General features: G+C 36.9%; 1 protein-coding gene across 1 annotated transcript in view; it reads left to right on the top strand.

Annotated features, from left to right (window-relative positions):
- Positions 1 to 2,104: 2,104 nt before the first annotated feature.
- Positions 2,105 to 17,871, top strand: part of nr3c1 (nuclear receptor subfamily 3, group C, member 1 (glucocorticoid receptor)) — a 31,354-nt gene continuing 15,587 nt past the window's right edge. The window contains exons 1-2 of the mRNA XM_065271260.2: positions 2,105 to 2,432; positions 3,257 to 4,332. Coding sequence (XP_065127332.2) covers positions 3,266 to 4,332 — 1,067 coding nt within the window. The 5' untranslated portion in view covers positions 2,105 to 2,432; positions 3,257 to 3,265. The remainder of the gene's footprint in view (positions 2,433 to 3,256; positions 4,333 to 17,871) is intronic.

Below are 17,871 nucleotides of genomic sequence, written 5' to 3'. Positions count from 1 at the left end.
TTAGGGGTACACATTCATATTGGATGGAAATCCTGCCCACAATTTTATTGAGTTAATCCAATGAATCTTTTTTTGAGTGTATAGGAGCTATCTTTGCATGTATAGATTATTGGTTTACATATGACCCAAGACCACAAAATAAGTTGTACGTATCACAAGTATATTTGTAGCTAAAGCCAAAAAACACTGTATGGGTTAAAATTATCGATTTTACTTTATGCCAAAAATCATTACAATTGTATGTAAAGATCATGTTTCATGAAGATATTTTGTAAATTTCCTAGCATAAATATATCAAAACTTTATTTTTGTGAGTGAATGCAGTTGATAATGACTTCATTTGGACAACTTTAAAGGTGATTTTCTCAATATTTTGATTTTTGTACCCAGATTCCCAAATCTGGATGTCCTATCCTAACAAACCATAAATCAATGGAAAGCTTTTTTATATAGCTTATTTATTTAATTTAAAATATATTTTTCTGAAAATCTTTCAATATCTATCCATATGTTTATTTATTATCAGTATTATTATTTTTTAAGTATTTTCAGTGTTACAATTTTGCAATATTCCCATTGCTCATTATCAAAAGAATTAATTCATTAATATCATGAATAACATTAAATAACAACAAGCATTAAATGTTTACACCATTTATTAATCTTTGTTAATGTTATGCCAATACTAGTTGTTAATGTTAATTCATTAACTAAGTGTATTAATGCTGGATTCAACTTTTGATTAAAAAAAATGTATTAATAAATACCAAAATAAACATTAATTCATAAGATTAATAAATGCCTCAGAAATATTTTACATTGTTATGCTAACTAATGTAGGTAACTAATGTTTACAACTGCCAACTTATTAACTTATTGCAAAGTTTTATCTGGATTGCCGTATAATTAAAATGCAAGTGCAATAAAGTATCTAATAATCAAGGAAAGGTCTGGTAATTAAACAATAAGTTGTAAGCACATGTCTAAACTTGCAGTTTTAAGCTTTGCACAGCACCTGCTAGCCCAATACCAAAATAATTTACACTGTTAATGTGTCTGAAAACGTGAGACATGAAAGGGAGGAAAATGTTATAGACTTTGTGACAAAGTCATTATGTAATGATTGATAGATTATAGCTCATGGTGATTTTAAAATGCTTAAAAAACAATGAATGATTAAAATATGACTCATAGTTTAATTAAATTGTATTAACCAATTTAAATATACATGTACAGCAGTATTTCTCAACCAGGGAGCCGGGGTCTAAAGGGAGGCCTCAACAGATTTCCAAGGGGGCCTTAAAGACCCCAAAAGATTAAATTCTGTTATAATTTTCTCACTCTCATGTTGTTTTAAAACTGTATCTGATGAAACCAAAATAAGATATTTTTATAAATAGTGGCAAGTACACAGCTGATGATAACCATTGACTTCCATAGTAGGAAAAACAAATATTATGGAATTCAATGGGAACTGTCAACTCTGTGCTTACCATCATTTATCAAAATATCTTCATCATTAATCACAAACTTCCATAATATTTGTGTTCCTACTATGGAAGTCAATAGTAACAGCAGCTGTGTGCTTACCATCATTTTTCAAAATATATTATTTTGTGTTCATTAAAATACAATAAAAACCCAGACAGGTATAGAACAACATGAGGATGCATAAATGATGAGAACATTTTGAATTTTTCTTTTTTTTAACTAAGGTGACTTAAAATTATTCAAATTAAGACAAAAAACCATTAAAATAAGACAAAAAAAATAAAATAAACCTTTTTATTATTTTTTTATTAACATACATCTGTCTACTCAAGCCAATTTCTAAAACATTATATTTGGTAGAAATAGAGTGGGTATTTTAGGGGCCTTGAAGCGAAAAAGGTTAAGAACCATTGCATGTACATGAATAGTCTTTGTTAATGTAGATATAACAGTGAAACTTGGAAAACAGTAATGTAGAAAGAGAAACAAAAGTGTAAGTGACCTCGTGAAGGTTATTCAGACCCACATCACACTACTGTCACCACAGTTAAAAGTGACTGTAATAGGACGCGAGATGTAATAACTCTGTACTGCCAATAGGCTGCAGTACATGTTGTAAACAGGGTCACCACTGATCTGTCTACTGTAATCTCCATTTTGAATGTTTTTATGGTTTCGGGTTTTATGGCACGCCTCTTTTCTCATGGCAGAAACGAGTAAATTGCCTGGATTATCCGTATGGTGTTATGAATTCGGACTAAAACGCTGAACGACATTTGATCTGCGATCTTTTGCACGATTTCTCCTGCATTTCTGAAGCGACCTCAGACTTCTAGCTGCGGTGAAGGTTTTCATGTTATTGCTAATTGCTAACAGACGAACATCAACAAAACAATGTCAGATGAATCAACAGATCGCAACAGCAAGGTAAATATCCAACGGTACGTATTTCCCCACGAATTTTAAGTTTTGGTAAAAAAAAATGAAGAGTCAGATAGCGTAATGCAACTACTTATGGATCAGTTGGTGTCGTATGTTTCTTCGCCCGCGGTTCATTTGTCCGCGCTGGAATTTAATCGTGCATGCTGTCAGCGCGATTTTATGAACTTTAAGACTGCTACTGAGAATGTTCCGTTGTTTAGCGTTTAGTTTGGAAGTATAAAGATTGTTTGCTCGTCGGTCTGCAGCGGATTAGCATTGGGAGTGAGTAGGCCTCTGTGCGTGTCACACTGATTCACGCGCAGCCTGCTGCTGCCGCGAGCGCGCAACTATGCGCGGGGCAAGGGCGCGAGTTTTCGCAGAGTTTTGACAGTTTTTTAGTTGTCAGTGCATATTAGTCGAGAGATTTATGCATTTACCTCGAAAATCTTTATTTTTTTTGCGATACAGTTTGTGTAATAAATAAAATTGTGTAAGTTTTGTGTTAAATATTAAAACTATAAGTTAAAGTAGGCTATGTGACGTGTATATATAACCATCTGTTTATTATCATTATAGATTTCTTTTTATACGTAAAATTAAACTTTATACAGCCTATCTTAGGTTCTTAAAGGTGTGTAACGTTACATTAGCAAACTACGTCATGTTTTCGTCAAAACTTCTGCCAGTATGCCGGGTCAAATATAGTTTTTATATATTTTTATTTTTTTAAGGGATATTTATATTTTTTTAATTAAGTTTTAAGTTACTTTTACCAAGGTACATTTTATACCAATATATCAATATATTAAATGGTTTCAGTGTATTTTTTGTGTTGTGTGCACAGTGATGCAAAATGGATCAAGGAGGACTAAAGAACGTCTCCAAGAGAGATGAGCGATTGAATACATTGGATTACAGTAACAAAAGATTACAAAGCCCCATGTCTGTCGCCCCCGCTTCTGTGGTTCCTCAAGCCAGTCCACTGATGCAGCCTGTTTCGGGGGACCTTCCTAATGGTGTGAGCAATTCGCCAACCCTGGAGGAGCACGCCATCTCCGCATCCTCCACTCTAGGACTGTTTTCAGATGATTCTGAACTAAAAATGCTTGAGAAGGACCAAAGGGTCCATCAGCCTTTGGCCTCATTTACTCTAGGCGACAGCTTCTCAGGTCTGGAGGCCAGCATTGCAGACCTGAATAGTGCCTCCCCTTCAATGGACTCCCTGATTGGTGGAGTGGATCCCAATCTGTTTCATTTGAAAACCGAGGAGGACTTTTCTCCCATGGATAAAGGCGATATGGACCTTGACCAAGATGCTTTTGGAAACATTGGGAAGGACGTTGATGTTGGTAATCATAAGCTCTTTAGTGACAACACTCTGGACCTTCTGCAGGACTTTGAGTTAGAAGGCTCGCCCTCTGACTTCTACGTGGGAGATGACGCTTTCCTCTCCAGCATAGGTGAGGATGCCCTGCTGGGAGACATGCCAGCAAGTTCAGAGAGAGAGTCGAAACCTGCGTCAGTAAGCACCACCGTCAACGGTGCAACCAGCACCAACACAGTTAACAGCACCAGCTCGCTCACTGTAAAGTTGGAAAAGGACAACATAATCCGTCTGTGTACCCCAGGGGTCATCAAACAGGAGCACGGTAGCGGGACTAACTACTGTCAGGCAAGTCTCCACACCACACCCATTTCCATTTGCGGTGTCACCACTTCGAGTGGACAGAGCTTCCTCTTTGGGACTGGTTCTTCTTCGACTGCTGCCAATCAGCAGAAAGACCAGAAGCCTATTTTCAATCTGTACACCCCTCAGACATCATCGGATAACGGTTGGAACAGGAGCCAGGGATATGGAAGCGGGATACAACAGAGGGCCAGCGAAAGCTTTTCCAAATCCTTCACAACCACCTATGCCAGGTAAGCCATGCCCAAGGCCACCAGGATGGTCAGTGGTTCAGTTGTGGACCATGTTAAGGTGTATTAAATATTTGATGAAAATGGACAGTTCCCACTGTCATGGAAAACTGGCAGCATACGAATATTACTAAAATGTGGATTTTTAAGTCTGAGATGAAATGCTGCACGATATTGGAGGGCAATTCGAAAACTTGCTCAATAATGTGACATGTGATACATTAAAGATTAATTTGTAAAAAGTTTTAGTAATATTAAAGTATATTTTAAAACTGAAAAATATATAACGACATAAATATTTCACATAGTTTTTAAGAAAAGAAAGCATCACTCTTTCGGTCTCTCCAGTCTCTTTTCAAAATCATACAATTTTATTGCAATGTGTGTATTGCAATATGCACATTTGTAATATGTGAACCAATTTTGTTGTTGTTGTGATTTTCTGTTTCTGCGCAAATATAAAGGACATTCTGTAAAAATATAATCTCAAGATGATGAGACTTTAGCCTGGGTTTCACAGACAGGGTAACATATTTTGATAATTTCAATAAATCTCGCTGACTTTGTATATATATAAAAATGTGGCAAGATATATTAATTATAATTATATAATATAATAAATAATAGATTATAAAATAGATATATTATATAATATTTAGGCTAAAAATAGCAGGTTGTCAGTGCAGCTGTAGCGGATAAATAGAAAAAGGTCAAATTTAAGCCATTTTAGATTTTAAAAACAAAGTAAACAACATTTCTACTTTAGTACATGTATATCCTGTCTGGCACTTATAGGCTGATGAAAACCGTGGAGTTTATTTCTTTACAATCTCTCTAAAAGAACAGCCAGGAAATTAATGTAAGACCAAACTGTCTAAATGACTGCAATTAGACATCATTGTATCACCTTTGAAACCACCCTGGTGGTGTTTAACTTACGTTAAACTAGTTTAAGATGCTGTTAGGTCAGTTAAAGAATACAATGTCATACCCAGAACATTCAAATAATTCCATGCATCATTTTCTTTTACACATTCATGTCCGATCATGCTTTTCTGATATCTCTCCGCGCCTATTCGCAATGACTGACATGTGTGAGCAGATATCGTAATCGTGAATTAAATGAAAGTGGAAAACTACTGCAGGAACATTTAGGTCAATAAAGGTGCATAATCCCCAGGCATTTAAAGTGCGTCCCGGCTTCTTTTGTTGATACACAATCCTTTAAGTGTTTACTGTATGTCTTACAACAGGGAAGTCTGAAGATGCCAGCACTTATGAGGGAGTTATATAACTGACACACTAACTAAGCTGTATGATCTCAACAGAGAAGCGCTCTGCAGTTTTAACTCAAAAACCTGCTCATCCAAACGTCTCGCGAGGACGACAGCCTGCAGCATTTCCACTGATTCTTAAAGACATGGCAGGCTTTCAGGAAGTGTCTGCTATTTTTTCTATTTGCGACACACCCACCGAGTCGAACTTTTGCTAGATGCTTAAAATAAACACAAAGAGTGTTTCCTCTAATGACAGAGGCAATGATTCAAATGCGTCCTCTGTGACCATTTTCATAATCAGTGAACTGATATAAGAAAACTGATAACGCACTGTAATCATATTTACTTTAACTTATTAAGTAACCATAAAATCAAAATTGACCTAGTTTACTTTTTCAGTGCACACACTTGGGCATGTTGATACGGCCGTGATTTATTTAATTGTGAATAAAAATGTTGCTCCACCTCTGAAACAAATTTCAGATGTTCCTTGGCTGTATTGGCTATTGGTCAATTTTAAGCAATAGCTAGGCCTAGATTGAATCTGAAACATCATGTTAGGGTTGCACAATATTGAAGATAAATGCAATAACTTGCTAAATGTATGTACATTTATGCATTTAGCAGATGCATTTATCCACTTACAGTGCATTAAAAGGTATACATTTTATCGGTATGCGTGTTCTCTGGAATCGAACCCACAACCTTTTGTGCTACTAATTCAATTCGATATCACTTTAAGTTTGTAAAATCAATTTAAATTATACAAATGTATTTAAAAGCTGTAAACTATATAAGCAATATACATGTTGTACATTCTTTCTGGGAAAAGAAAGCACTCTCTCTGCTATATCCATTGACTTAAAGGTGCCAAAGAATGCATTGAAATAATATGTAACATTTTTCTCTGATATCTAAATGGAAGGTTTGTGGCTTTATTGAGTGCAGAAATATCCAGAGACGGTTTTACATGACCACTTACAACCATAGGGTTTGCCTTTGGAATTAAATGGTCTATTATTACCTTATTTGAAAGGGTCATGAATAATAATGTTGAGCTCTGCTCTGATTGGCTGTTTCACAGAGCAGCTACTTTCACAGTAGCTCTCTGTGTGTGTAAACAGACCTTAGGTTTGAGCCTTTATCAGACGAAGATGCAGATTTTGAGGAATAATCAATTATTTGGAGACTGAAAATGGATATTTCTCAGTAGTAAGTTAGTGGGGTTTTTTTCAGTATGGACCTGCAAAACATAACTGTAACTTTCAATAGTAGAACTTAACTAAACGCTAGCATATAGCATAGACCATTTTCGTGTTTGCAAACAGAGATTTAGGGCCAGATTTACTAAGCGCTTGCGCCAGCGTAAACCATCATTTTGGCGGTAAATAGCGATGTCGGAATTTACTAAAGACGCGCAGTGGATCATTAGCGCTGAAAAGGTGTGGTCTAGTTCTTTTTGCGACTGACCTGATTGCATATGCATTTCTAGGAGTTTCCCTTTCAGACGCAAACATTTTGGGAGGAGACTATTTAAATGATTCACGCAACGCGATTTACTAATGTTTGCGCATGTGTTATGTATGGCATTTGCGCGACTATTTAACGCCGAAAAAAAGCATGTCTTAAATCATTTTGCGCTCGAAATGGCTGCAATTGTTGTTGCTAGGAGGAGACATCGCAGAAATCAGAGACTGCATGGTAGAAGGGAGAGGATTTCCAGGATCATTTTACCAGATAAGTTCACTCGTCTCTCTGCCTTTATTTATCGGCCTGTATATCACATGCACCTGCAGGAGCATCATCTCTGCTTATTTGCAACCATGCGCTAATTTGCGCTGCTCTTAGTAGATTGGTTGGTCATTATGGAAATCAGCTGTTGCGCCTGTGTTATTTAATTAGCGCTTTTTTAGTAAATAACCCGCAGATATCACCACTCCCATCAGCGCATTTTTGGAATTGCGCTCATGCGCTAATTTGCCCTGTTTAGTAAATCTGGCCCTAAGTTTTTTGTGGGCGGAGCCCAACTGGTGGCAGAAAGCATAGATATGTATATAAAGGCTAGATGGCTCAAGGCGGAGTCAGCTGTGTCGTCACTTGGCGGCCATCTTAGGTCAGTGCTGCCATAGTGCTGCTCCCTGCTGCTGTGGACGGAAGGTAAGTGACATACGCCAACTAAAATGCTCTTAACTTGCTGAATTCTTGACGGATTTACAAACGGTTTGGTTTTTTACAAACGTTATTAACGTGGCTATAATTCTGGATGCTTTAACATGTTTTATGAATTTTTTATTTATTTTTAGTATACGTATTCAGTGTCATAGGTACATCTTTGACGTTTATAACAAACCAATCCGTTTGAAAATCGGTAAAAAATTAAGCAAGTTATGGTCATTTAAAAGTACCTGCATCAATAAAACTCAATGCTACGAGTGAGCGAGCGCCCTGTCCTAAGATGGCCGCCAAGCTGCGGACGTTCCACTCAATTGGCCATCAGCGCGGACGAGCCATCTAGCCTTTATATACATATCTATGGCAGAAAGTGGCAGCTCTGCAGTAGCGGTGCGAAGTGTTTTAGCGTTAAACTCTGATTGTTATGGATCCAGTGTTTTGTCGAGGTATATATATATATATATATATATATATATATATATATAGCCTACATGTTTGTTCTAAACTAAAACTTTGTTATTATAACTATTATGTTAACATACAAATTAATATGCATAGGCCTGTTTATATATTAATAACACTGTACATCATGTGTGTGTTATATTTATATATTTATTAAGTATTTAAACATAATAATTTAAGAACAAACAGGAAGAAGACATAGGTTAAGATAGTGCTGGGCGATAATTCGATAACGATAATTTTACCGATATAAACTTTTCCGATAAAACGATAAGGACAGCTCGATAAGTGATCGATAATGTTTACGCACTGTGCGTAATGTTGCGCGAGCACTTCCGGATGCGGCACGCGCTCTTGGTTTATAATCGCAGTGTCAGTTAGACTTGAAGGAGTGGAAGATGAGGCAAGTTATTCATTTATTAGTAGAGACCTATGATTTTCGCGATGCGGATAACGCGGACGGAATCACGGAATCCAAATGCGCGGAAACATTTTCTTGTGTGTAATGTTGGACGCGCAAACAGGGTTCGTCAAACACAGCAGACACAATAGGTGCAGTATACTGTACTTTAATTCAGCGTCCACCATGCGCACGCACACGTCCGGACAGCTTTAAAAGTATATTTACAGGACATTCACAAAATCAGGAAACTGAGGAAAAGCAGCAGATCCACCACTGCAGTGAATATAGTGTTTGCGTATGTGCGCTCCCACAGCAACGTGACACTCTTGACATCCATTTATCAGCGTGTATAGCTCGTATATGTATAACACACGCGTGATCACTGAACTAAGTTTTCTTTCTTGTTTAAGTGAACATAAACAGCTGTTACTCAGTATATTGAAACTTAAAGCAGTCTGTCTTGGGTCTTAAAGTGACAGTCGTCTGCTGCTTTTGTGTCAGAAATGTGTTGATTTCATAACAAATAGATTTACATTTAATACAGATGCATTAAAACAAGATTATAGTATTTGTATTTGTCATGTTCTGAATAAAAAGTAGTTTAAAACCATTATTAACTGTCTGGTTTTTACAATTTTAATTCAGGAGCAAAAATCTGCCTTTAAATTTGACAGGAGTAAAGATTTGTTATTTATCATGATAATTATCGATATCGACTGATATGGAAAACATTTTCTCGATAATTTTTTGGGTCATATCGCCCAGCCCTAGGTTAAGATATAAGTTAAAAAGGAATAATAGAAAACTGAAAAATTATAAAATATTTACTAAATTGTGATATTATTGCTTTTTCAGTATAACCCATTCAAATCTTTAAACTTTCTAAATAAATTATAAACTTAACGTGATGAAAACGGTATAAGAAACACATCGAAGAAACAGACTTCGACAGAACACCGGACATCTTCTCTAATTATTTTCTATTGTGATTAGGCATGGGCCGATTACCGGTTTCAAGGTATACCGAGGTTTAAAACAGTCAAGGTTTCAAAACCACTAAAATGTTCTGTGATACCGTCTCCAAGGTATGAGCTGTGCTTATACAAAATTCATTAAATCATGAAGTCATGTGATTGATTTGATGTTTACATTTAATATACATTACGAAAATATTATATGTGTTGAAAGCATATTATAATTTAAAGGCTTTATTGTACCTGGCTTTTGAAAATAACACATTTTAGTGTTGCAATGGCAAAACCGCAACACCGTGAAACCGTGGTATTTTTGCTAAAGGTTATCATACCGCCAGAATCTTATACCGGCCCATGCCTAATTGTGATTATTAAAAGATTTTCAGATGATTTCATTAATCCAATCTGTTCGTTTAAGGGCTTATTCAACCATAAACACTTACAATTATCTTCAAATGGTGTCTTCGATAATGGTATTTTATAAAAATGAATTGGCATTCCTATTCTGACACTCAACAGCACAACAAGACATTTTCTAGTGAGTTATCTTCCTCGTTTCACTTGTGTGTAATTCATTTCCACAGTTTTTCTGCCACCACATTGCGCGTGCAGCCTGCAGTGACGTAACTGTGAAGTCGTCTACTTGCAAAAGGTCTATTGGAGGGTTCTCCAACCCTGCTCCTCGTGAGCTACCGTCCTGCAGATTTTAGCTACAACCCCAATCAAACACAGGTGAACCAACTAATCAAGGTTATAACAGACAGGTGTGTTGGAGCTGGGTTGGACCTGAAGTCTGCAGGATGGTACCTCACCAGGAGCAGGGTTGGAGACACCTGGTCTATTGACTTAGCCTGGTATAACCAGAATCTCGTACATTCATTTCATTTGTACAGAGAGTCTGGCCACGCTCCATAGCAAAGCGTTACTTCCGTTAAGGAGGGTCCATTGTTGAAGTTTAAAACTATTGGATCTGCCCAGAGTCACTCAGGATCTGCCAAAGCCAATCGCTAACATGTGGTCGTGACGTATATCATGCACCGAAACCGTCCGGAAACAAGAAGTCAGAATAATCAGACAAACAAAAGTTAGCAAACCTGGTTCTTGCTCCGGCTTTAACTTCTGTATATTCGGCAGTTTTGCAACAACGGACCGAATAGCTTTTCTCACGTCTTTCTCCGCTGCCATTACTGAACTACAACTCAAACTGACGCACGACCTCAACGTCATCGTTCTTAGCCACCCCCATCTGTTCGCTGATTGGTCCTGCAGATTTTTGCAGGAGAAAACGAAACTCTATAGAGAAATCCCAGACGTACTGCTGAAGCGAAATTAAAAATAAGCGGAAGCACGTAGGAGGGCGGAGCCAGGCTACTATTGACTAGCACAAAGCGCTAACTCAACAGTCACAACTTTGTTTTTAGCACTGTAACAGCAATGTACTTAATTTAATAAGGGCTGTGACGGTTGTCATAACCATCGCACCACCGCGGTGGAGAAGTGCGACCCGTGATGGCGAACTGGGCCCTGCAGTGGTGTGCACATCACAAACTGTGAAAAATATAAAGTACAAACTCGCCCAGTCAGATGTCACACACACATGCTATAACCACCGTGGTGAATTGGTGCTTTAACATCGCGGTGGTAAAAAACTGTCACAGCCCTAAAATTAATGTCAGGGGCGTACATCTCATATGCCACTGTTTTCCAGTGGTCATTAGAAGTATAGTGTACATTAGAAGGAGGGAACAATCGTGTTTGAGGCTCACGATATGTCATGACCATGTACAGACCTCTTATTATTCATCTATGTATAGGTAAAAACAGTTACGGCACCTTTAAAACTTTGAATATAATTTTGAAGTATTAAAATCATTCAGTTATTGCAAACTACTGCCATATGCATATTGCGATATGCACATTTAAAAAATATTACTTTTTTAAATGCACTTCAGTTTTGTAAAATTCATAAAAATTAACATAATGCTTTTAATTTGCTAAATATCTGAAGATTAAAAAAACGAGAGTACGGCACTGAAAATCGTAACAGCAACCTTAAGGTGCATCATATAAATGTCTAAATACTTAGTGGGTCTGGGTAGAAAAACAGATCAGCTAGTGGTTCAGTCACAGAAAGGAGGAACAGATGGTGAAACCAAAGAGGGGTTTCATCTTCAATTTACATGTGGGCTCAATTATCAGGCTTTTGTGGTCTGCAGGTTATGAGTGGGAGTTGAGTTTGTTTGTGATTTCATCTCGACCTGTGTGACATTTAGCGGCTTGCAACCAGCTTATACAGGAGCTGTCTCTTTCACTCTCTCTCTCTCTCTTTCTCTCTCTCTCTCTCTCTCTCTCTCTCTCTCTCTCTCTCTCTCTCTCTCTCTCTCTCTCGTGGGCAAGCTGTATAAGCACCACGGTTGGCATCAGGTCAGTGGCGCCACTTGTTTCTCACGCAAACATGGAATCAGTTCACGCCCATTTAATATTTTATTTTGTGTCTCATTTTCAACTTGGTCGTCTTTTCATCTTGAATGAAAGATTTTTAACTGAGCCAAACCCTCAGATTTACACGGACTCTGACTCACACATTCTTCCTGAAATCATTCTTGGCTTAATATGACTCAAGATGGATGCCTCTCTCAGGCAGCTGTGAATAAGTAGCTTGTTTTCTCTTTCTCCCCCTTGTCTCTCTCTCCTCCCTCCGGCACACACCCACTGAGTATTTTTAACTCTGCATAACCAGTCCCACAATGAGGACCTTTGGACCAGTCAAAATATAGGTTTTTGAAAGAGGAGCCTATCTTAGAAATATATGGATACTGCCACAGTGTTATTGAAACACTATACAAACTGTTTATAATTTTTTGGTTATTAAGAGTAATTATATTGAGAAAAACTAATATAAACTGCTCTGAACCTGATGGAAAGCAGCCCTATATTACTACAGTGCAAACATAAAGCTCATTTTAATTTCACTGGCCAGATGCTTGCAGTTAAAGGGTGATGGCATAAACCATATGATGCATTTACACAAACAGTAAAAGTCAGGGAATAGAAAGTGGAAATGGAATGGCATCTGGCTTATGCTTTTATTTTCTGTATTGCCACAGCTCAGTGGACAGAGCCAAATGGGGATGAAATTTATCAGCAAATATCAGCACAGACTTATTTATTTATTTAGTTATTTGCACTGGAGTAAATTAGGATTGCATAACTTGTTGTATTGGATATATCAAAGCCATGTTACAACGGCAGTTTATAAAGTCCCACTGTCGGGGAATCAGATTTTTGTTGTTTATATTAGAGATTGACCAATATGTTTTTTTAACAGATACTAAGAAATCTCAGGGTTTCCGGGGATTCTGTCTTAAATTCTGTAGTATGAAAATAAGGCCTTTAAGGAGCATTTCAACCGTAGAAACATGAATCTTTATTGAAAGTGTGTCATATTTGTAGTCGAAATGTAACATTCATTTAGAGTTTGGTGCCTATTTGACCGAGAAAGGGGGTGTTTGTAGTCTCACTCCCTCAACAAAGATATTGGACTTCCATCTTTCAATGATGCAAAATGATGATTTTACATCATTGAAAGAAGGAAGTGCAACACTGAAATCTGTATTTCTTCTGTCTGAGCGACAACTGAGAAAATTATGCATGACCATTCAAAAACATGACTGGGGTTCTAACTATACAAAGCTTAATGCAAATGGGTGAAGTGTCCCTTTAATTAGCCTTAAAATGTTAAATCCGCTGATCAAAGGTCTTAAAAATGTTGTCCAACCAACACTGCCAAGAAGATTGTAACTGTTTTACATGTTCGTCATGTGTCAGTCAAAACTTAATAGGTGGAATCAACTAAAGCACAAGTTTGCGAGGAGTTCGCTAAAGTGCGTGAACGAGTATCAGCAAATGGAGAAAAGTGTGAGTTTAAGCTATGGGGATGTGCAAATTTAATGAAAACTGGGTACTTAATGCTGATTTTGCGCTGTGGTTAAGATCAGTTAGTGGTAAAGACCAGTTAGTGTACGAGCTCCATTGTTTATTTTGCCGTAAAGTTTTAAAACTCGGAAAAATGGAGGCACACATTTAGTGTAACACAAAGTTGCTGCAGAAACCTGTCGAAAAAACACTCGGCATCTCTCAGTTCTGTTCTGTTGTTGTCCCTACATCAGTAGCCCTAAATTGCGCTACGACATGCAAAACATTATTGGCAATTGCAGCTTTAACACTGCAGCTTCTGCTCCATCAAACATCCGATCGACGTTTGGCTCCACTGTGCTAATGAAGCTTGTCTTCTTCTTATTGTTTAACAGCGGTTGGCATCCAGCTTATAGGTGCATAAGCGCCCCCTCTGCTCCGGAGTGTGGATCTGATGATAGGTCTACTACACTCTGTTTCCCTTAATCCTGGTTTCTTTCTCAATTACACAAATAAATAAATAAAAACCCATTTACCAAAATACACACAAAAAAATGTATTTGAATGAAAGGAAGCCTGTCCCGTTTGCTAGGGCTAGGTAAAAAATAGATTTTTCGATTAATTTTTTTTATGTAGTCGATTCAAACTCGATTCTCAAAGGCCACGAATCAAATGTTTTTTTTTCGCAAAAATTGAGCGTAAGATTAACGTTAATCTAATTACTAGTCTTCTCCACTAGATGTCTCCCTCTTTTTTGCCTTGCACGATGTTACCAAGGAGTGAGAGGCGCGCTTGTCATTCATTCATTCATTCAGTGCTTAAAATGGCGTTTTCAGGTGCTTCGTCGACATTGATGCCACCTTCATATAAAAAGTCAGAGGTATTTTCGCAAGCAAGACGACAATGATAGAGTCAAGAACAAAGCTATATGCGCGATTTGTAATGCAGAGGTGAACTGCTGTAATAATATTAAATTTATATTCATTGAGTTGATTCGAGAATCGAGTATAAAAACCAACCCTAAAATCGTAATCAAAATTGAATTAATTTGATAGCTTGTGAATCGAAATCGAATCGATCTGAAACATCTGAATCGATACCCAGCCCTACCGTTTGCCCAAAAGTAATAATTTGCTGATTAATTCTAACATTTCTAAATTAAAACAGAATTAAACAAACTTTTTACTCGGTCTGATATATAAGAATTTATTGGTGCTAGGGATTGGGCACGAGTACTCGAACATGGCATCGATGATCGATCACAAAAACGATGATCATGTGGGTTTGTTTATTAATTAATTAATGAATTTATTTATTTGTGGTTATGGCGGCATTTGGATGTCTGGTTAGCATTACAAGCGCCTGTGGTAGTAAAGACTAGGTGCGCGTGTTTGATGTTGTGTTGAGCTACGCAGACTGGCATATGACATCAGTAAAGTTAACATGCATGATTCAAAAACAAACAGATTAAGTCCGTGATCACTGCTCGCGTGGCATTAGATGCGCCAATGTCTCATAAATTTGATTATTTCTATTTTTGCCATAAAATATTTCACCATTGTTTTGTCTCAAGATGCACACCAGTAATGTATTTTGTAAGTAATGTTTTTTGAAAAAACTCCTTCCATGTCCTAATATAAATAAGACCTAGTCCTGGATTAATCTAAACCCTATCTGGGAAACCACCCCTATATTCTTTAACATTGATGTTAAATGAAACCATGTGTTTATTTTTGATACATTATTTGAACTAATTATTATTGTATCATCATTATTGTCATCATAAATGCTTTTGCCCACTTAGGTCTATTTTTATTACAAAAAAAATATCAGATTACTTGATCATCATCGTTAACCAAAATAACTGTAAGTGAAACCCCTAGATTGGTTGTGACTTGTGATTTCAGTTAAAAAGCAATTTTTTCATAATATATTTTATCATTGGGGATTTCTTAAAACTTCACATGACGTTTAAGGTGAAAAAATTTTGTAATATCAGCAAAGTGTAAAAATCTTGTCTGATCTTATTCTCGTAAACCCAATATCGTTTCATCTCGCGAGGCAAGTGTCTAGCCCTAGAAAATACAGCTTGTTTTTTGTCATAAAAGATTCTAAAAAACACATGGATGCATGCACACTGGACTATAAAATTGGACTTTATTGTCGTGATATGTCTTAAATTTCATTCATAATAGTCTTAAAAAAGTCTTAAAAAGTCTTAAATTAGACTTGGTGAAACCTGCAGAAACCCTGAATCTGTATGGCTGATATGAGGCCGATATAACACAAATGTTATTACAGTAAATAAGAGGCAAACAGAAGTTTGTTGAGACAAACACAGTCGAATCCATGGATCAGTAGTTTGAGTTATAGATATTATGTATGGATGCCTCATAGACCCGGGCGCTGAAATGATCACAGCACCTCTGCTTCAGCTTTGCTTCTATGCAGTTATGTGTCTGAAACTGATAAATGTAGCATCTGTTTACAGATATATCTATGGTCCGAGGTGGTGCGAAAGAGTGGAGGCGGGAACTAATTTGCATATTCATATATATGGTCAGAGCTGTGCGATTGAGTAGAGGTGGTGGCTAATTAGCATATTTATAAATCCATGTATACTTAATGAGGAAAGGGTGTAGAGTTACATTCAGGCCTCGACATTAACTTTTTTGCTCACCAGCCAAAGTGCCTAGTTGTTTCCAAAGTTACTAGCCACTCAGCATTTTTACTGGCCACAATTTTGTTTTTGGTAAAATACATTTTATAAGATTAAACGTGACTTTGGCATCCTAAAATGACTTTAATTTTAAAATGTAATTTTACTTGATTTATCTAGATTAGATGCAGATTTACTTTCAAATGCAGATTGACCACCCAAATTAAAACTATATTTATAAGCCGGTATATACCATGTATATCAGTAGCCTATATTTAGGTGCATGAAAAACAAGCTATTTAGGCATAAATAGATTAACTTCTAATGAATATATAAAAAGTAATGTAGGGGTGTAGAAGATTAACTGAAAAGATTAACACAAAAACCCTAGACAAACACTTGAAATATTTATTAACAACAGGAGTAAATAGTGTCAAGGCATGAACGTGAATTTTCCTGTCAACTTGTTCATGCAGATTGTTTTTTATAAGCTTGATCATTCATGGTTTCTATTAAAAGTGATTTAGGAATTTAAGGCGCTCTTTTACTACTCTTTTACTTTCCCAAAGTATAGCCTACATTAATATGATGTGCGAACCTCTCCGCTTGCGGGTTGACTTTGGACAAAACTGGTGACGTGGGCATGAGTCAGGTATGCGCTATAATTTTTCTCCGCTCTTTTCCAGAGAGTGTGCACACACTTTAAATCTCTTCAATCACTTTCATGCAATTGTTTTATCTTTCCTAAAGTGTGCGTGTATGCGCTCAGACTGCGTCCATTCACAAATCCATCAGGGCTCGAGGTCTCTATCGTAAATAAACCCTACTGTACGTTGCGCTGGGTGCAGTGAGTGCTCATGGGAGTTGTAGTTTCCCAGTGTCGCATTATGCATTGTTTATCATTTCGCATAACTTTTAAGAAAAAAAAAATGTATATTCAACCTGCCAAAGTGGCTAGTGGGGTTGGCTGTCTTACCCACCACAATGGAAATTTACCCGCATTTGGCGGGTGTTAATGTCAAGCCCTGGTTATATTCAAGCTGTTTAAAAGCATGAAGAAATTACTGTGACAGGTAAAACTTTTACATATTCTATTATGATGCTCAAAGATGAGTTTTAAGTGATACAATTCCTGTCAACGGGGAGACATTAAGTCTCTTAAAGGTTTAGAGACTATTTTCTTTAAAAAAATCCAGATAATTTACTCAGCACCATGTCATCCAAAATGTTGATGTCTTTCTTTGTTCAGTCGAGAAGAAATGATGTTTTTTTTTTTGAGGAAAACATTCCAGAATTTTTCTCATTTTTATGAGACTTTAATAGAGCCCAACACTTAACAGTTTTAATGCAGTTAAAAATGGCTGCTTCAAAGGACTCTAAACGATCCCAAACAAGGCATAAGGGTCTTATCTAGCGAAACGATTGTCATTTTTGTCAAGAAAAAAACATTCACTTTTAAACCACAACTTCTCGTCTATCTCCAGTTCTGTGACACGCCAGCGCGACCTCACGTAATTGCGTAATGCCATGGAAAGGTCCGTGTTACATATATGAAACGCACATTTGCAGACCATTTTAAACAATAAACTGACACAAAGACATTAATTAGTATCCTTCCACATACAACAACGTCGGAACGCTCCTCTTTCTCCACACTTGTAAACACTGGGGCGGAGTTTC

The sequence above is a fragment of the Paramisgurnus dabryanus genome, chromosome 16 (genome assembly GCF_030506205.2).
Source record: "Paramisgurnus dabryanus chromosome 16, PD_genome_1.1, whole genome shotgun sequence".
NCBI classification, from domain to species: domain Eukaryota; kingdom Metazoa; phylum Chordata; class Actinopteri; order Cypriniformes; family Cobitidae; genus Paramisgurnus; species Paramisgurnus dabryanus.
The sequence above is the reverse complement of the archived record's forward strand: the minus strand, read 5'-3'. Positions and strand labels throughout refer to the sequence as shown.